The sequence below is a fragment of the Cherax quadricarinatus genome, unplaced genomic scaffold (genome assembly GCF_038502225.1).
Source record: "Cherax quadricarinatus isolate ZL_2023a unplaced genomic scaffold, ASM3850222v1 Contig918, whole genome shotgun sequence".
Taxonomy (NCBI): Eukaryota; Metazoa; Arthropoda; class Malacostraca; order Decapoda; family Parastacidae; genus Cherax; species Cherax quadricarinatus.
Window position 1 is genome coordinate 27,539 of NW_027195944.1, and position 17,145 is coordinate 44,683.

The 17,145-nt window shown below is 39.2% G+C and overlaps 1 protein-coding gene across 1 annotated transcript in view; it reads left to right on the plus strand.

The window, feature by feature from the left end:
- The first annotated feature begins 1,175 nt into the window (after positions 1–1,175).
- The window catches only part of LOC128685236 (hypoxia-inducible factor 1-alpha inhibitor), a 49,162-nt gene continuing 33,192 nt past the window's right edge, over positions 1,176–17,145 (plus strand). Inside the window, exons 1-3 of the mRNA XM_070080761.1 lie at positions 1,176–1,403; positions 5,400–5,647; positions 8,463–8,611. Coding sequence (XP_069936862.1) covers positions 1,278–1,403; positions 5,400–5,647; positions 8,463–8,611 — 523 coding nt within the window. The 5' untranslated portion in view covers positions 1,176–1,277. The remainder of the gene's footprint in view (positions 1,404–5,399; positions 5,648–8,462; positions 8,612–17,145) is intronic.

Below are 17,145 nucleotides of genomic sequence, written 5' to 3' on the forward strand. Positions count from 1 at the left end.
CCATCCCCCATCACCATAATGGTAGTGTAGGTGGCACCATCCCCCATCACCATAATGGTAATGTAGGTGGCACCATCCCCCACCACCATAGTGGTAGTGTAGCTGTCACCACCGCCGTAGTGGTAGTGTAGGTGGCACCATCCCCCACCACCATAATGGTAGTGTAGGTGGTACCATCCCCCACCACCATAATGGTAGTGTAGGTGGCACCATCCCCCACCACCATAATGGTAGTGTAAGTGGCACCATCCCCCACCGCCATAATGGTAGTGTAGGTGGCACCATGCCCCACCACCATAATGGTAGTGTAGGTGGCACCATCCCCCACCACCATAATTGTAGTGTAGGTGGCACCATCCCCCACCACCATAATGGTAGTGTAGGTGGCACCATCCCCCACCACCATAATGGTAGTGTAGGTGGCACCATCCCCCACCACCATAATGGTAGTGTAGGTGGCACCATCCCCCACCACCATAATGGTAGTGTAGGTGGCACCATCCCCCACCACCATAATGGTAGTGTAAGTGGCACCATCCCCCACCACCATAATGGTAGTGTAGGTGGCACCATCCCCCACCACCATAATGGTAGTGTAGGTGGCACCATCCCCCACCACCACAATGGTAGTGTAGGTGGCACCATCCCCCACCACCATAATGGTAGTGTAGGTGGCACCATCCCCCACCACCATAATGGTAGTGTAGGTTGCACCATCCCCCACCACCATAGTGGTAGTGTAGTTGTCACCACCGTCGTAGTGGTAGTGTAGGTGGCACCATCCCCCACCACCATAGTGGTAGTGTAGCTGTCACCACCGCCGTAGTGGTAGTGTAGGTGGCACCATCCCCCACCACCATAATGGTAGTGTAGGTGGCACCATCCCCCACCACCATAATGGTAGTGTAGGTTTCACCATCCCCCACCACCATAGTGGTAGTGTAGTTGTCACCACCGCCGTAGTGGTAGTGTAGGTGGCACCATCCCCCACCACCATAATGGTAGTGTAGGTGGCACCATCCCCCACCACCATAATGGTAGTGTAGGTGGCACCATCCCCCACCACCATAATGGTAGTGTAGGTGGCACCATCCCCCACCACCATAATGGTAGTGTAGGTGGCACCATCCCCCACCACCATAATGGTAGTGTAGGTGGCACCATCTGTGGGTGGTGTAGAGTGGTGGAGGGTTGCAGGCAGCCACCAGCACCACTGCTCACCATCATCTCCCACTACATAATCACTGCAGCAGCAGCAGCAGTCAGTAGTATCAACAATGAGTAACAGCAGCAGCAGCAGGCAGTGGGATGACACTCACATTAGAAAGTATTTCTTCCCTACCCAACCCATACCCCGGCTCTCATGCCATGACCCAAGAGCACTCCAACTTATTGCCCAAGAGGTCAGTCTTACGTGATGGAGGCAACTCCAGTTATGTCTGAATTTGCTCAGGAAATACGAATTAAAACAAACCAGGCATCAAAAAAAAAAAATGTAGAAATTAATTATATACGAGGATAAACTGATAACTATTTCAATATGAAATTAGACTTTGGTGTAAATTTTAAGTTTTTGAAAGGCTGGCCAGCTAGAATTGTCTCCAGTAATATAACAGTACTATATATACATTTTTTTCCTATTGTGCAGATATTTGCCTTTGTTTTCACTATTTAAACGTGTCTCTGCACTATGATAATGCCTCATTAGTTGATCTAGCAAAATATTGAAGAAATACTAAGATTTGGTTAACATTATTATAATCATGACTCAAGAAATCGTAATGACACGATTGCAAATAAACCATACCCCCGGATTATTATAATCACAAGGGAGCGCTAAACCCATAGGATTATACAGTGCCTGTGGGGAGGGGAAGGGAGATGAAAGGTATTGAGGCTTAATTCAGGGAAACCTCACCCAAATAAATAAATACTCGGGCCATAAATAAAGGACCCCAATGCGAATACTGTACTAAGTCTCTTTGTCTTACTTTTTTAGGTTATCCTGGGTTGTCTACACATTTGCTGCTATGTATGATAATCTGTGTAACTGTATCTGTGTATACCTGAATAAACTTACCAAATGCTACCCAAAACAATCAAGTAATAAGCAGAAAAAAGGATCTTACCTTTCACTGTTTTTTTTTTAATTGTTGTAACTCAGTTTGCTTATTCTTATTTTGTCTTATTTTATTGTAAGTGACTTTCACAGAGTTGAGTTACTTAGGTCTTTTAACCATTGTTATAATCATGATTTATGTCTACTGTAATTTACTGGTAGGCTTTAAATAATAAGGCAGAACTGTAGGACCCTTATGAGTTTAGTGCTTAAAGTATGATTATAAAAATAATGATTTGAATATGATATTACAAGGACCCCAGTGGAAATAAGTCACCTTACTTTTTAGGGTTATCCTAGGTAATTTACACATATTATTATGTATGATAATTGTGTTTATGTGGACCTATACCCAAATAAATTTACATTACCTCAGTCACTGTATGAATCCTACGGGCTTAGAGATTCATCATGAAGATAATCAGTAAATATTGATTGCAGGGATTTTAGTTTATGTAAATTCTCTATTATTAAATGGGTTAAGCAGTGGAGATGGTTATACTTTGGGCCAATATGTAGAGACTATTTTTTTTCATTATTGTTAAATGGGCTGCTGAAAATATGAAGTTTGATGATGAGAAATTCCAGTTACTCCAATATGGAAAAAAGGAGGAAATTAAAACTATATCAAAGTATAAAACAAATTCCAACTACATAATAGAGCGAAAAACTAATGTAAAAGACCTGGGAGTGATAATGACAGAGGATCTCACTTTCAAAGACCGCAACATTGTATCAATCGCATCTGCTAGAAAAATGACAGGATGGATAATGAGAACCTTCAAAACTAGGGATGCCAAGCCCATAATGACGCTCTTCAGGTCACTTGTTTTATCTAGGCTGGAATATTGCTGCACGCTAACAGCACCTTTCAAGGCAGGTGAAATTGCTGACCTAGAAATTGTACAGAGAACCTTCACGGCACACATAACTGTGATGTAACACCTCAGTTACTGGGAACACTTGAAGTTCCTCAACCTGTACTCCCTAGAATGCAGGTGGGAAGATATTCATGATTATATGCACTTGAAAAATCCTAGAGGGATTAATACCAAACTTGCACACGAAAATCACTCCCTATGAAAGCAAAAGACTCGGCAGACGCTGCAACATCCCCCCAATGAAAAGCAGAGGTGCCACTAGCACGATAAGAGACAGCACAAAAAGTGTCAGGGGCCCAAGACCATTGAACTGCCTTCCAGCATACATAAGACAGCCCTGGCTGTCTTCAGGAAGGCACTGGACAGGCACCTAAAGTCAGTACCTGACCAGCAGGGCTATGGTTCGTACTTTGGGTTGCGTGCATTCAACAGTAACACCCTGGTTGATCAGGCCCTGATCCACTATAAGGCTTGGTCACAGTCTGGGCCGAAACCCTCTCCAGGTATACACCATGTAAACCCCTAAAATAAATGAAACCCAGCCTAACCTAACTTGGTATTTACCTCTTAAACTAGGTTAGGGTGATGAGGAGGTCCTTGTGCCTCCTCCCATGGGAGACTTAGGTCTCAGACACTCCCTAAAGAGGGAGCCAAGGCCGGGCCACCACTTGGAAAAGGCCCGGGCCGGGAGAATACCGGCTAATCTTTAATAATAATAATAATAATAGGTTAGGGTAAGGTAAGAGATCTTACAATAGTTATAACTGTGACCATAATTTTTAAGTCAGTGGACCAGTAAGCCAGTGGAAGGTCTTGGTCAGATGACCACAGCCGCCAACGGCGAGTTATCACCTGACTAAGACCTGCGTCAGGTAACACTTGTCCTGTTTCTTGACAAACCTTACTTAAGAGAGATAAGATAAGAGGCTATTTTTTTCCTTACCAATGGATGAGTCTTCCATATCCTGGATCTGGGTCCAAGAGACCAAGTAGGCTGCAATGAATTAAAACAACTGGATGTTGAAGACTGAGTTAAACAACTGAAGTTATATCACATTTATAAAATTGCTCACAGTGTCCAGAATAACTTGCTGCCAAGTTTGTCAGGGCAGGGAACCAAAACAATTACAGTACTAAGAGAAAGGAATACAACTTTGTAGTACCCACAGTCAGTGGTCAAGCTTCAAACAACTTTTGTTGTACAGCAATAGAGGAGTGGAATGGATTGCCTGCACATGTCAAAGCCTCTCACAGCATGAGCCATTTCAGAAAGAGAGCAAAAAGTTATTGAATGAATGAAGCTATAGACAGGAAGGAGAGTGATTTCTTGTACTTATAACTGTGATCTGATCTCTCTCTGTTGTTAATGCAAGTAATTCGATTTACCTTATTCCTAGTATATCTCCTTTCATTGTAACTGCTTTTCACATAGTTGAGTTACTTAGCTGTTTTAACCTGTAGAGTTGCAAGGATCTCAATGGAAATGAGTCACTTTGTCTGACTTTTTGGGGTTACCCTAGGTAATGTACACATATGCTGCTGTGAATGATAATTTATGTAACTTTATTTTTGTGTACCTCTACCCGAATAAACTTACAACTTGTCCATTGTATAAGCCAATTGATACCCAAGACTTTACATAAGAGGTTATGGCTAGGCTCGAAACTGAGCCAGTAAACTGTGTATAAACTGTTGTTGGATAGGTAGTAATTACAATTCTCTCACTTGACTGAAAAATTTTAACTTCACTGACACCCTTCATGACTCAGTATGAGTAAGTTTATTTAGGTACACATACAGGTACACATAAGTACAATTGTCATACTTAGTGTAAATTACCTAGGATAACCCAAAAAATTCAGTTATTAATATACAGAATAGGTTCAGAATTACATTAATGGTTGAACAAATTTACTTTGTAACATTACAATACGTGTATTAAAGAAAATCAGCTTGCTGCAACAACACAATTTGTGTTTACAGATAAACTATTCATGTCAACTTGTGATAATGTAGGTTGACAGTAAAGCTCTGGGTTTCACACAAAGATTTTAAATGCTAGTCGTACCTCGCCTCAAAGCTCCTGAAGATTTTATCGCCTTCCCACATTGCTTGAAAGGCGATAAAATTGTTGTGTTCTGAAGCTCTGGGACAAATGACTGGATGCAGTGTTCTGTTGTACTTCATCTTGTGTTTTATTTTATATATATTTTTAATTACCTATGGCGTTATTTCTGCACTACCCTACAGTTCTGAATGACTTTCAGTAGATGCAATTTTGGGAAGAATCCTCTAGTTGTTGTTATTATTGCTTTATATTATTATTATTTTAATATTATCATTTTTATTATTTAAATTTAATGCCATCTCAGGAAATTTTCACTGTTTCCTTATTTCAGAAACCAGTTGTCCTGACAGACACCAAGCTCTGCGAAACAGCCTTAAAATGGGACTTAGATTATTTAGAAGAAAACTTGGGCACTGAGCTCTATATGGTATTTCTTTCTAAAAATCATAAGTTTAAGTATTATGATGAAGCTAAGATTAAACCATGCAAAATAAGTTTTATTCCACCAATTAGAAGAGTAGACATGACATTCTCAGAATTTGTAAAAAAACTTCGAGAGTGGAAGCCTGGAGATGAAAGGTGAGAACGTTCTTATTTTGATGAGACTGTAGTGTACATAGTGACCTTGGCCTCTTGAGTTTATCTTAATTAATGAGGTTAAACATCTGCCAATCCATGAAATATTACTGTTTTATTTTTTTATTATCACACTGGCCGATTCCCACCAAGGCAGGGTGGCCCGAAAAAGAAAAACTTTCACCATCATTCACTCCATCACTGTCTTGCCAGAAGGGTGCTTTACACTACAGTTTTTAAACTGCAGCATTAACACCCCTCCTTCAGAGTGCAGGCACTGTACTTCCCATCTCCAGGACTCAAGTCCAGCCTGCCGGTTTCCCTGAACCCCTTCATAAATGTTACTTTGCTCACACTCCAACAGCACATCAAGTATTAAAAACCATTTGTCTCCATTCACTCCTATCAAACACGCTCATGCATGCCTACTGGAAGTCCAAGCCCCTCGCACACAAAACCTCCTTTACCCTGTCCCTCCAACCTTTCCTAGGCCGACCCCTACCCCGCCTTCCTTTCACTACAGACTGATACACTCTTGAAGTCACTCTGTTTCGCTCCATTCTCTCTACACGTCCGAACCACCTCAACAACCCTTCCTTAGCCCTCTGGACAACAGTTTTGGTAATCCCGCACCTCCTCCTAACTTCCAAACTACGAATTCTCTGCATTATATTCACACCACACATTGCCCTCAGACATGACATTACTGTTAGAACCATTAATTGTAATATTGTTTTTATTATGTGCAACTTCAAGATTATTATTCTTATAAACCTCCACCTTGACTAACACATTAGTATTAAGATAAAATAAAGATTTATTAAAGAGTTAACCACTCTTATCTTCTCTAGACTTCAGTTATTATGTACTAGGATTAGTCTGCCCTAAATGCCCCAGCATGATAGTGGCTTTCATTGTACTTGACAAATCAAAATTGTAATTCCATATTGTAATCTTTGCAAAGAAATAAAATTTTTATTCTTTTATTCCTGGTGTGGTTACTGTGTGCCCTCCGCCTCTCCAGCAGTTCCATGTTTAATACAGACACCATGGTTTTTTAACTATTTCTGATTTGCTACATCATCTGTGATCCACTTTTAACATTCTCTTCTGTTCTGTCAATGTTCTATACTTTTATCCTTTCTTTCTGAAAGTTTCCTTTACCCAGCATGACATTCTCTCCTATTTCACCTCTGCTGTATAGTGCTGAATGACCCTTACAGGTTTAACTTTTTCTATAAATATAATAATAATAATATTACAAATGAAATTTAGCCTGTGGTGCTTCATGAACATTCATCTTCCAGCAGTGTCATACCAGATTTCATATTGGTATCTTGTCATGTCTTGTTCCCTTGATAAAGAAACTTACCTTGAAACTGTTGCCTCACATAGAATCTTCCCAGATATATTTGTCAAGTGTAAAAAAAAAAAAAAGACACCACAGCGGGGCTTGAACTCGCAGTTAGAGAGTCGTAAAACTCCAGACCGATGTGTTAGCCACTGGGCCAACTGGCTACAATAAGATTCATCCAACTAGGTATATGGATGAATCTTATTGTAGCCAGCTGACCCAGTAGCTTATGTGTCGGTCTGTGAGTTTTACTGCTTTCTGACCACAGGTTCAAGCCCCGCCCGTGGTATGTTTGGAAATAAATGGTATGAAATACCAACACAATGGAAATATAAACATTTAACCCTTAAACTGTCCAGACGTAGATCTATGTTTTTTCAACATTTGAAAGTATGTAAAAAACGTAGATCTTCTTTTCTTTTTTTTTACATTTGAAAAACGTGTAAAAAAACTTTGATCTACTTTTTTTTTGTTATATTTGAAAATATGTAAAAAACGTAGATCTACTTTTGGATCACTACACATGTGAATGTAAATTTGTTTGGACAGTTTAAGGGTTAAGCAGTATAATGTGATCCTTTATTGACAACATTTCGCCCACACAGTGGGCTTTATCAAATCACAAACTTGATTGCTTAAGTGTTTATATTTCCGTGGTATGGTTTGTTTGCAGTCGTGTCACCTGTAAACTTACCAGTGTCTAAGGACACCAAGGATTGTGAAACATGTGCGCCAGCATGCTGGTGTGGCCATCACTTTAAAGTATGTAGGGTAATCTAAATTGTGATGTCAGCACACTTCTAGCAAGACAGCAACTGAATGAATGATGGTGAATGTGTTTCATCTTTGAGTCACCCTACCTTGCCAGATGACTGTTGAATAAAAAAAATATTATATTTTATGTATTCACATAATTATTAATTGAGGTTACCTCTAATGGAAATGTGGTTTGCATAGCTACTGTAAATAAAATGGCTTCATGAAAAAATGTTGAGATTACTTCCTGGAGGCTGTTTGAATATTCTTCCACCACCCCATATTATGTAATACAGTACAGGAGGACCCTGCATGTACAGCACCTTTTGTCACTCTTCCACATTTTCTTTGGTTTTTAATTGAACTATTGTTTCACCCACCGGCGAAAATCTCCAGTAGGTGGAACATGATGAACAATGTTTCAGTTAAAAGCCAACAAAAATATGGGCTACCGACAAGAGATGTTGTATATGTGGTGCTGTCCTGTACAGAAGTTTAAAAGACACATTGCAAGGGCATTTAAGTTGAATGTGAAGTTAATGAAAGATTTAAAAAAGTTGGTACTTTTTTTAATGTAATCTCCAAAAATTAAATAGAATATAATGTATTTTCATCAGCAGGATTTGTTCCCCAATACATATAGCATTTTATTCAAGGTCTCACTTTACAAGCCTCTTGACTTTAATTCCATAAATCTTCCACCAACAGAGCATACCTGCAACAGGGTCTCAACAATACAGTTGGGCAAGGGATCGTGATGGATTTCTTACAGTTTAATTGGCAGTGGCTTAATGTTCAACAGAAGAGACACAACTGGGGTCCCCTCACATCAAACCTTCTACTTGTTGGAATGGAAGGTAAGATTTCACAGAACTTTTTAACTTTTACTGTATTTCTCATGTGGTGTTACTTAGTTTTCTTCCTTGAAGTGTTACTGTGAAAGAAAGTCTTAGCAATTTGGTAAAATGTTTGCTCTCATAGATATAAGATGCCAAAGTTACAAATTACATGTTCTGTATGGTACAGTAATAAAAAAATAGTTATTGAATGATTTTGAGAAAAAATCTATATCAATGCTATTGAGTGTACTGTATTAAATTTACAGTGTGTTATGAAATATGAACAGTTGAGGCCGAACTAGAGATATGGGGAGTACACTGGTCTTAATTCGGTCAATGTGGTGTTAGCTGCATACCAGTCCTCTTGCTTTGCTGAGCCTGCAATGTTTTAGTCTTGCACCACAAACACATTACTCTATCCCACACTTCTTATTGTGATTTGTGTGCTATTATTAGGACAGGTGACCCTGAGATTATGGCAAAATAATTTTGCACTTATTTTGTTTGTTTACTTTTCTTCATTTACCCAGCCTGTGGGCATGACTCCTATTTGCTGATTTAGTATGATGAGCTTCCAATACCACCACCTAATTTCTGCACTCCACATTTTATGCACAGTACTCACACTACACATACCATCAATGCCTCCAGCTTCCTTGCTGCAATATTTAAAGTCTGTGCTAGATTAGATTAGGTTAAGTAAGGTTTGTCAGGAAACAGGACAACTGTTTCCTCACTTGGGTCTTAGTCATTTGATGACCCACAGCTGGAGCTTTTGGTTATCTGACTAAGGCCTTCCACTGGCTTATCAGTCCACTCCTTAAAAATTATGGCTACAATTATAACTATTAGATTTATTCACATTAAAGTCTGTTTCTCACACCCATAATATTACAGCATTATTCTAATACTTTTATATTTTTGTTCTTATTTTTTTTTTTTTATCTTTTAAGGAGTATTGTACAGTATAACCCCCATATCCATGGGGGATATGTTTCAAGCACCTGCCGTAGATACTGAAACCACAGATAGTAGCAGATCCTGTATATAACTCCTTTCTTCTTTCTTTCAACAAACCGACTATATCCCACCGAGGCAGGGTGGCCCAAAACAAGAAAAACGAAAGTTTTTCCTTTTAAATTTAGTAATGTATACAGGAGAAGGGGTTACTAGCCCCTTGTCCCTGGCATTTTAGTCGCCCCTTACAACACGCATGGCTTATGGAGGAAGACTTCTGTTCCACTTCCCCATGAAGATAGAGGAAATATACGGGAACAAGAACTAGTAAGAAAATAGAAGAAAACCCAAAGGGATGTGTGTATATATATATATGCTTGTACATGTATGTGTAGTGTGACCTAAGTGTAAGTAAAAGTAGCAAGACATACCAGAAATCTTGCATGTTTATGAGACAGTGAAAAGACACCAGCAATCCTACCATCATGTAAAATAATTACAGGCTTTCATTTTACACTCGCTTGGCAGGACAGTAGTACCTCCCTGGGCGATTGCTGTGTACCAGTCTACTACCTGCATACCTATTATAAAGTTTAACCCTTTCAGGGTCCGTCCCGTAGATCTACGGCTTTACGTTCAGGGTCCAAACCGTAGATCTACGCCATGAGCTCAGCTCACTCTGATAAACTGTGAGTGGTACATTTGGGCCTAGATATGAGAGAATACATCTATGTGGTATGTGTGCACCACATAAAACAGATCCTGCAGCACACTGTGTATAATGAGAGAAAAAAAATGAAATCATGATTTTTCGATTAAAACAGCAACTTTGCAGTGTTTTTTCGTATGTTTTTTATAGTTGTATTTGCGATTTCTTGGTCTCATTTGATAGAATGGAAGACATATTACAGAAATAGAGATGATTTTGATTGGTTTTAGCACTGGAAATGGCTTGAAACTGAGCTCAAAGTAGCAAAAATGTTAAATTTTTGCCGATATTCAAGAGTAAACAAACGACCTCACACGTCTAATACACGTCAGCTGGTGGGTCTAATATACATTCACAAATATGGTGATGATATTTGTACAGTTATTACAGTATTGCATAACAGTAAATCTTCTATTTTTTGGTGTGAATAAAAATTCATTATGTGAATAAAAAATCAAAATGGAATTTATTTGTAAAGCCTCAAAACATAACTAATGAACAGAGGAAATGTTAGTTTAGTGCCAGGAATGCCTACATTGTTCATTCTGGACCCTATTTTGAAATTGGAATATTTTGAACTTTGTGTTAAATTGGCCAAATTAACAATTTCCGATCACTTTATTTTGTAGTTGAAACAGTTGACTTGGCGATTTCTTGTGCTCAATCGATAGAATAGAAGTAATACTAGTGAAATAGCTAAGAATTTGGTTGATTGGAATAATGTAATTGGCCTAAAATGGGAGTCAAAGTCGGCAAAATCGCCGATTCGTAAATATCGCTGACATATCAAAATTCGCGAGAGCATAATTTCATCAATTTTCCACCAAATTTCGTACTTTTTGTTTTATTACCTTCACAAAAAGATTCTCTACGATTTCACAAGAAAAAATAATTTTTTTTTTTGAAAATTCTTGGACACTGGTGCGGGACTCCAGATTTGGGCCTTGGACCCTGAAAGGGTTAATTGATAAATTATGCACAATAATTTGAGAATTTTCACTTTTTCACTGATGGGAAGCACTTCATAGGCTTTGAAGAACTGCCAGCTTCTATACTTTGTGCTTTAGGGCCATTATTATGCAAAATTAAGAAGTATTTTGGGGTTACAGTAAACTGTGGATAGCCAAAACTGCAGATACCGGATCAGTGGATATGGAGGTTCTACTATAATTACATAAATTTTAATTAATGAACTATACAAGTGAGGGCAAGGAGGAATAACATCTTGTAGGGGTGAGGAAGAGCCAGTTGTGAGTGGGGGGGAAGTTTGTGAGGCAGTAGGTAAAATGAAAGGGGGTAAAGCAGCTGGGATTGATGGGATACAGATAGAAATGTTAAAAGCAGGTGGGGATATAGTTTTGGAGTGGTTGGTGCTATTATTTAATAAATGTATAGAAGAGGGTAAGGTACCTAGGGATTGGCAGAGAGCATGCATAGTTCCTTTGTATAAAGGCAAAGGGGATAAAAGAGAGTGCAAAAATTATAGGGGGATAAGTCTGTTGAGTATACCTGATAAAGTGTATGGTAGAGTTATTATTGAAAGAATTAAAAGTAAGACGGAGAATAGGATAGCTGAACAAGGAGGCTTTAGGAAAGGTAGGGGGGTGTGTGTGGACCAGGTGTTTACAGTGAAACATATAAATGAACAGTATTTAGATAAAGCTAAAGAGGTTTTTGTGGCATTTATGGATTTGGAAAAGGCATATGACAGGGTGGATAGAGGGGCAATGTGGCAGATGTTGTAGGTGTATGGTATAGGAGGTAGGTTACTAAAAGCAATGAAGAGTTTTTACGAGGATAGTGAGGCTCAAGTTAGAGTATGTAGGAAAGAGGGAGATTATTTCCCAGTTAAAGTAGGCCTTAGACAAGGATGTGTGATGTCTCCGTGGTTGTTTAATATATTTATAGATGGGGTTGTAAGAGAAGTAAATGCGAGGGTCTTGGCAAGAGGCGTGGAGTTAAAAGATATAGAATCAAACATAAAGTGAGAGTTGTCACAGTTGCTCTTTGCTGATGACACTGTGCTCTTGGGAGATTCTGAAGAGAAGTTGCAGAGATTGGTGGATGAATTTGGTAGGGCATGTAAAAGAAGAAAATTAAAAGTGAATAGAGGAAAGAGTAAGGTTATGAGGATAACAAAAAGATTAGGTGATGAAAGATTGGATATCAGATTGGAGGGAGAGAGTATGGAGGAGGTGAATGTATTTAGATATTTGGGAGTGGACATGTCAGCAGATGGGTCTATGAAAGATGAGGTGAATCATAGAATTGATTAGGGGAAAAGAGTGAGTGGTGCACTTAGGAGTCTGTGGAGACAAAGAACTTTGTCCTTGGAGGCAAAGAGGGGAATGTATGAGAGTATAGTTTTACCAACGCTCTTATATGGGTGTGAAGCATGGGTGATGAATGTTGCAGCAAGGAGAAGGCTGGAGGCAGTGGAGATGTCATGTCTGAGAGCAATCTGTGGTGTGAATATAATGCAGAGAATTTGTAGTTTGGAAGTTAGGAGGAGGTGCGGGATTACCAAAACTGTTGTCCAGAGGGCTGAGGAAGGGTTGTTGAGGTGGTTCGGACATGTGGAAAGAATGGAGCGAAACAGAATAACTTCAAGAGTGTATCAGTCTGTAGTGGAAGGAAGGCGGGGTAGGGGTCGGCCCAGGAAAGGTTGGAGGGAGGGGGTAAAGGAGGTTTTGTGTGCGAGGGGCTTGGACTTCCAGCAGGCATGCGTGAGCGTGTTTGATAGGAGCGAATGGAGACAAATGGTTTTTAATACTTGACGTGCTGTTGGAGTGTGAGCAAAGTAACATTTATGAAGGGGTTCAGGGAAGCCGGCAGGCCGGACTTGAGTCCTGGAGATGGGAAGTACAGTGCCTGCACTCTGAAGGAGGGGTGTTAATGTTGCAGTTTAAAAACTGTAGTGTAAAGCACCCTTCTGGCAAGACAGTGATGGAGTGAATGATGGTGAAAGTTTTTCTTTTTCGGGCCACCCTGCCTTGGTGGGAATCAGCCAATGTGATAATAATAATAAATAAGTTTACTGAGTATACCAGGAAAAGTGTATGGTAGGGTTATAATTGAAAGAATTAGAGGTAAGACAGAATGTAGGATTGCGGATGAGCAAGGAGGTTTCAGAGTGGGTAGGGGATGTGTAGATCAAGTGTTTACATTGAAGCATATATGTGAACAGTATTTAGATAAAGGTAGGGAAGTTTTTATTGCATTTATGGATTTAGAAAAGGCATATGATAGAGTGGATAGAGGAGCAATGTGGCAGATGTTGCAAGTATATAGAATAGGTGGTAAGTTATTAAATGCTGTAAAGAGTTTTTATGAGGATAGTGAGGCTCAGGTTAGGGTGTGTAGAAGAGAGGGAGACTACTTCCCGGTAAAAGTAGGTCTTAGACAGGGATGTGTAATGTCACCATGGTGGTTTAATATATTTATAGATGGGGTTGTAAAGGAAGTAAATGCTAGGGTGTTCGGGAGAGGGGTGGGATTAAATTTTGGGGAATCAAATTCAAAATGGGAATTGACACAGTTACTTTTTGCTGATGATACTGTGCTTATGGGAGATTCTAGAGAAAAATTGCAAAGGTTAGTGGATGAGTTTGGGAATGTGTGTAAAGGTAGAAAGTTGAAAGTGAACATAGAAAAGAGTAAGGTGATGAGGGTGTCAAATGATTTAGATAAAGAAAAATTGGATATCAAATTGGGGAGGAGGAGTATGGAAGAAGTGAATGTTTTCAGATACTTGGGAGTTGACGTGTCGGCGGATTGATTTATGAAGGATGAGGTTAATCATAGAATTGATGAGGGAAAAAAGGTGAGTGGTGCGTTGAGGTATATGTGGAGTCAAAAAACGTTATCTATGGAGGCAAGGAAGGGAATGTATGAAAGTATAGTAGTACCAACACTCTTATATGGGTGTGAAGCTTGGGTGGTAAATGCAGCAGCGAGGAGACGGTTGGAGGCAGTGGAGATGTCCTGTTTAAGGGCAATGTGTGATGTATATATTAAGCAGAAAATTCGGGTGTGGAAATTAGGAAAAGGTGTGGAGTTAATAAAAGTATTAGTCAGAGGGCAGAAGAGGGGTTGTTGAGGTGGTTTGGTCATTTAGAGAGAATGGATTAAAGTAGAATGACGTGGAAAGCATATAAATCTATTGGGGAAGGAAGGCGGGGTAGGGGTCGTCCTCAAAAGGGTTGGAGAGAGGGGGTAAAGGAGGTTTTGTGGGCAAGGGGCTTGGACTTCCAGCAAGCGTGCATGAGCGTGTTAGATAGGAGTGAATGGAGACGAATGGTACTTGGGACCTAACGATCTGTTGGAGTGTGAGCAGGGTAATATTTAGTGAAGGGATTCAGGGAAACCGGTTATTTTCATATAGTCGGACTTGAGTCCTGGAAATGGGAAGTACAATGCCTGCACTTTAAAGGAGGGGTTTGGGATATTGGCAGTTTGGAGGGATATGTTGTGTATCTTTATATGTGTATGCTTCTAAACTGTTGTATTCTGAGCACCTCTGCAAAAAGAGTGATAATGTGCGAGTGTGGTGAAAGTGTTGAATGATGAAAGTATTTTCTTTTTGGGGATTTTCTTTCTTTTTTTTGGGTCACCCTGCCTCGGTGGGAGACGGCTGACTTGTTGAAAAAAAAAAAAAAGTAAATAAATATATATATATATATATATATATATATATATATATATATATATATATATATATATATATATATATATATATATATATATATATATATATGTATATGTATGTATATATGTATGTATGTATGTATGTTCAGGCTGTCTCCCACCGAGGCAGGGTGACCCAAAAAAGAAAGAAAATCCCCAAAAAGAAAATACTTTCATCATTCAACACTTTCACCACACTCACACATTATCACTCTTTTTGCAGAGGTGCTCAGAATATAACAGTTTAGAAGCATTTACATGTACATATAAAGATACATAGCATATCCCTCCAAACTGCCAATATCCCAAACCCCTCCTTTAAAGTGCAGGCATTGTACTTCCCATTTCCAGGATATGTTGTGTATCTTTATACATATATGCTTCTAAACTGTTGTATTCTGAGCACCTCTGCAAAAACAGTGATAATGTGTGAGTGTGGTGAAAGTGTTGAATGATGAAAGTATTTTCTTTTTGGGGATTTTCTTTCTTTTTTGGGTCACCCTGCTTCGGTGGGAGACGGCCGACTTGTTGAAAAAATATATATATATATATATATATATATATATATATATATATATATATATATATATATATATATATATATATATATATATATATATATATATATATATATATATATATATAGCATATGAGAAGTTTTTACAAAGTAGAAATGATGCAAGGAGGGAAGAGTATATGGAGAAAAAGAGAGAAGTTAAGAGAGTGGTGAAGCAATGTAAAAAGAGAGCAAATGAGAGAGTGGGTGAGATGTTATCAACAAATTTTGTTGAAAATAAGAAAAAGTTTTGGAGTGAGATTAACAAGTTAAGAAAGCCTAGAGAACAAATGGATTTGTCAGTTAAAAATAGGAGAGGAGAGTTATTAAATGGAGAGTTAGAGGTATTGGGAAGATGGAAGGAATATTTTGAGGAATTGTTAAATGTTGATGAAGATAGGGAAGCTGTGATTTCGTGTATAGGGCAAGGAGGAATAACATCTTGTAGGAGTGAGGAAGAGCCAGTTGTGAGTGTGGGGGAAGTTCGTGAGGCAGTAGGTAAAATGAAAGGGGGTAAGGCAGCCGGGATTGATGGGATAAAGATAGAAATGTTAAAAGCAGGTGGGGATATAGTTTTGGAGTGGTTGGTGCAATTATTTAATAAATGTATGGAAGAGGGTAAGGTACCTAGGGATTGGCAGAGAGCATGCATAGTTCCTTTGTATAAAGGCAAAGGGGATAAAAGAGAGTGCAAAAATTATAGGGGGATAAGTCTGTTGAGTGTACCTGGTAAAGTGTATGGTAGAGTTATAATTGAAAGAATTAAGAGTAAGACGGAGAATAGGATAGCAGATGAACAAGGAGGCTTTAGGAAAGGTAGGGGGTGTGTGGACCAGGTGTTTACAGTGAAACATATAAGTGAACAGTATTTAGATAAGGCTAAAGAGGTCTTTGTGGCATTTATGGATTTGGAAAAGGCGTATGACAGGGTGGATAGGGGGGCAATGTGGCAGATGTTGCAAGTGTATGGTATAGGAGGTAGGTTACTGAAAGCAGTGAAGAGTTTTTACGAGGATAGTGAGGCTCAAGTTAGAGTATGTAGGAAAGAAGGAAATTTTTTCCCAGTAAAAGTAGGCCTTAGACAAGGATGTGTGATGTCACCGTGGTTGTTTAATATATTTATAGATGGGATTGTAAGAGAAGTAAATGCGAGGGTCTTGGCAAGAGGTGTGGAGTTAAAAGATAAAGAATCACACACAAAGTGGGAGTTGTCACAGCTGCTCTTTGCTGATGACACTGTGCTCTTGGGAGATTCTGAAGAGAAGTTGCAGAGATTGGTGGATGAATTTGGTAGGGTGTGCAAAAGAAGAAAATTAAAGGTGAATACAGGAAAGAGTAAGGTTATGAGGATAACAAAAAGATTAGGTGATGAAAGATTGAATATCAGATTGGAGGGAGAGAGTATGGAGGAGGTGAACGTATTCAGATATTTGGGAGTGGACGTGTCAGCGGATGGGTCTATGAAAGATGAGGTGAATCATAGAATTGATGAGGGAAAAAGAGTGAGTGGTGCACTTAGGAGTCTGTGGAGACAAAGAACTTTGTCCTTGGAGGCAAAGAGGGGAATGTATGAGAGTATAGTTTTACCAACGCTCTTATATGGGTGTGAAGCGTGGGTGATGAATGTTGCAGCGAGGAGAAGGC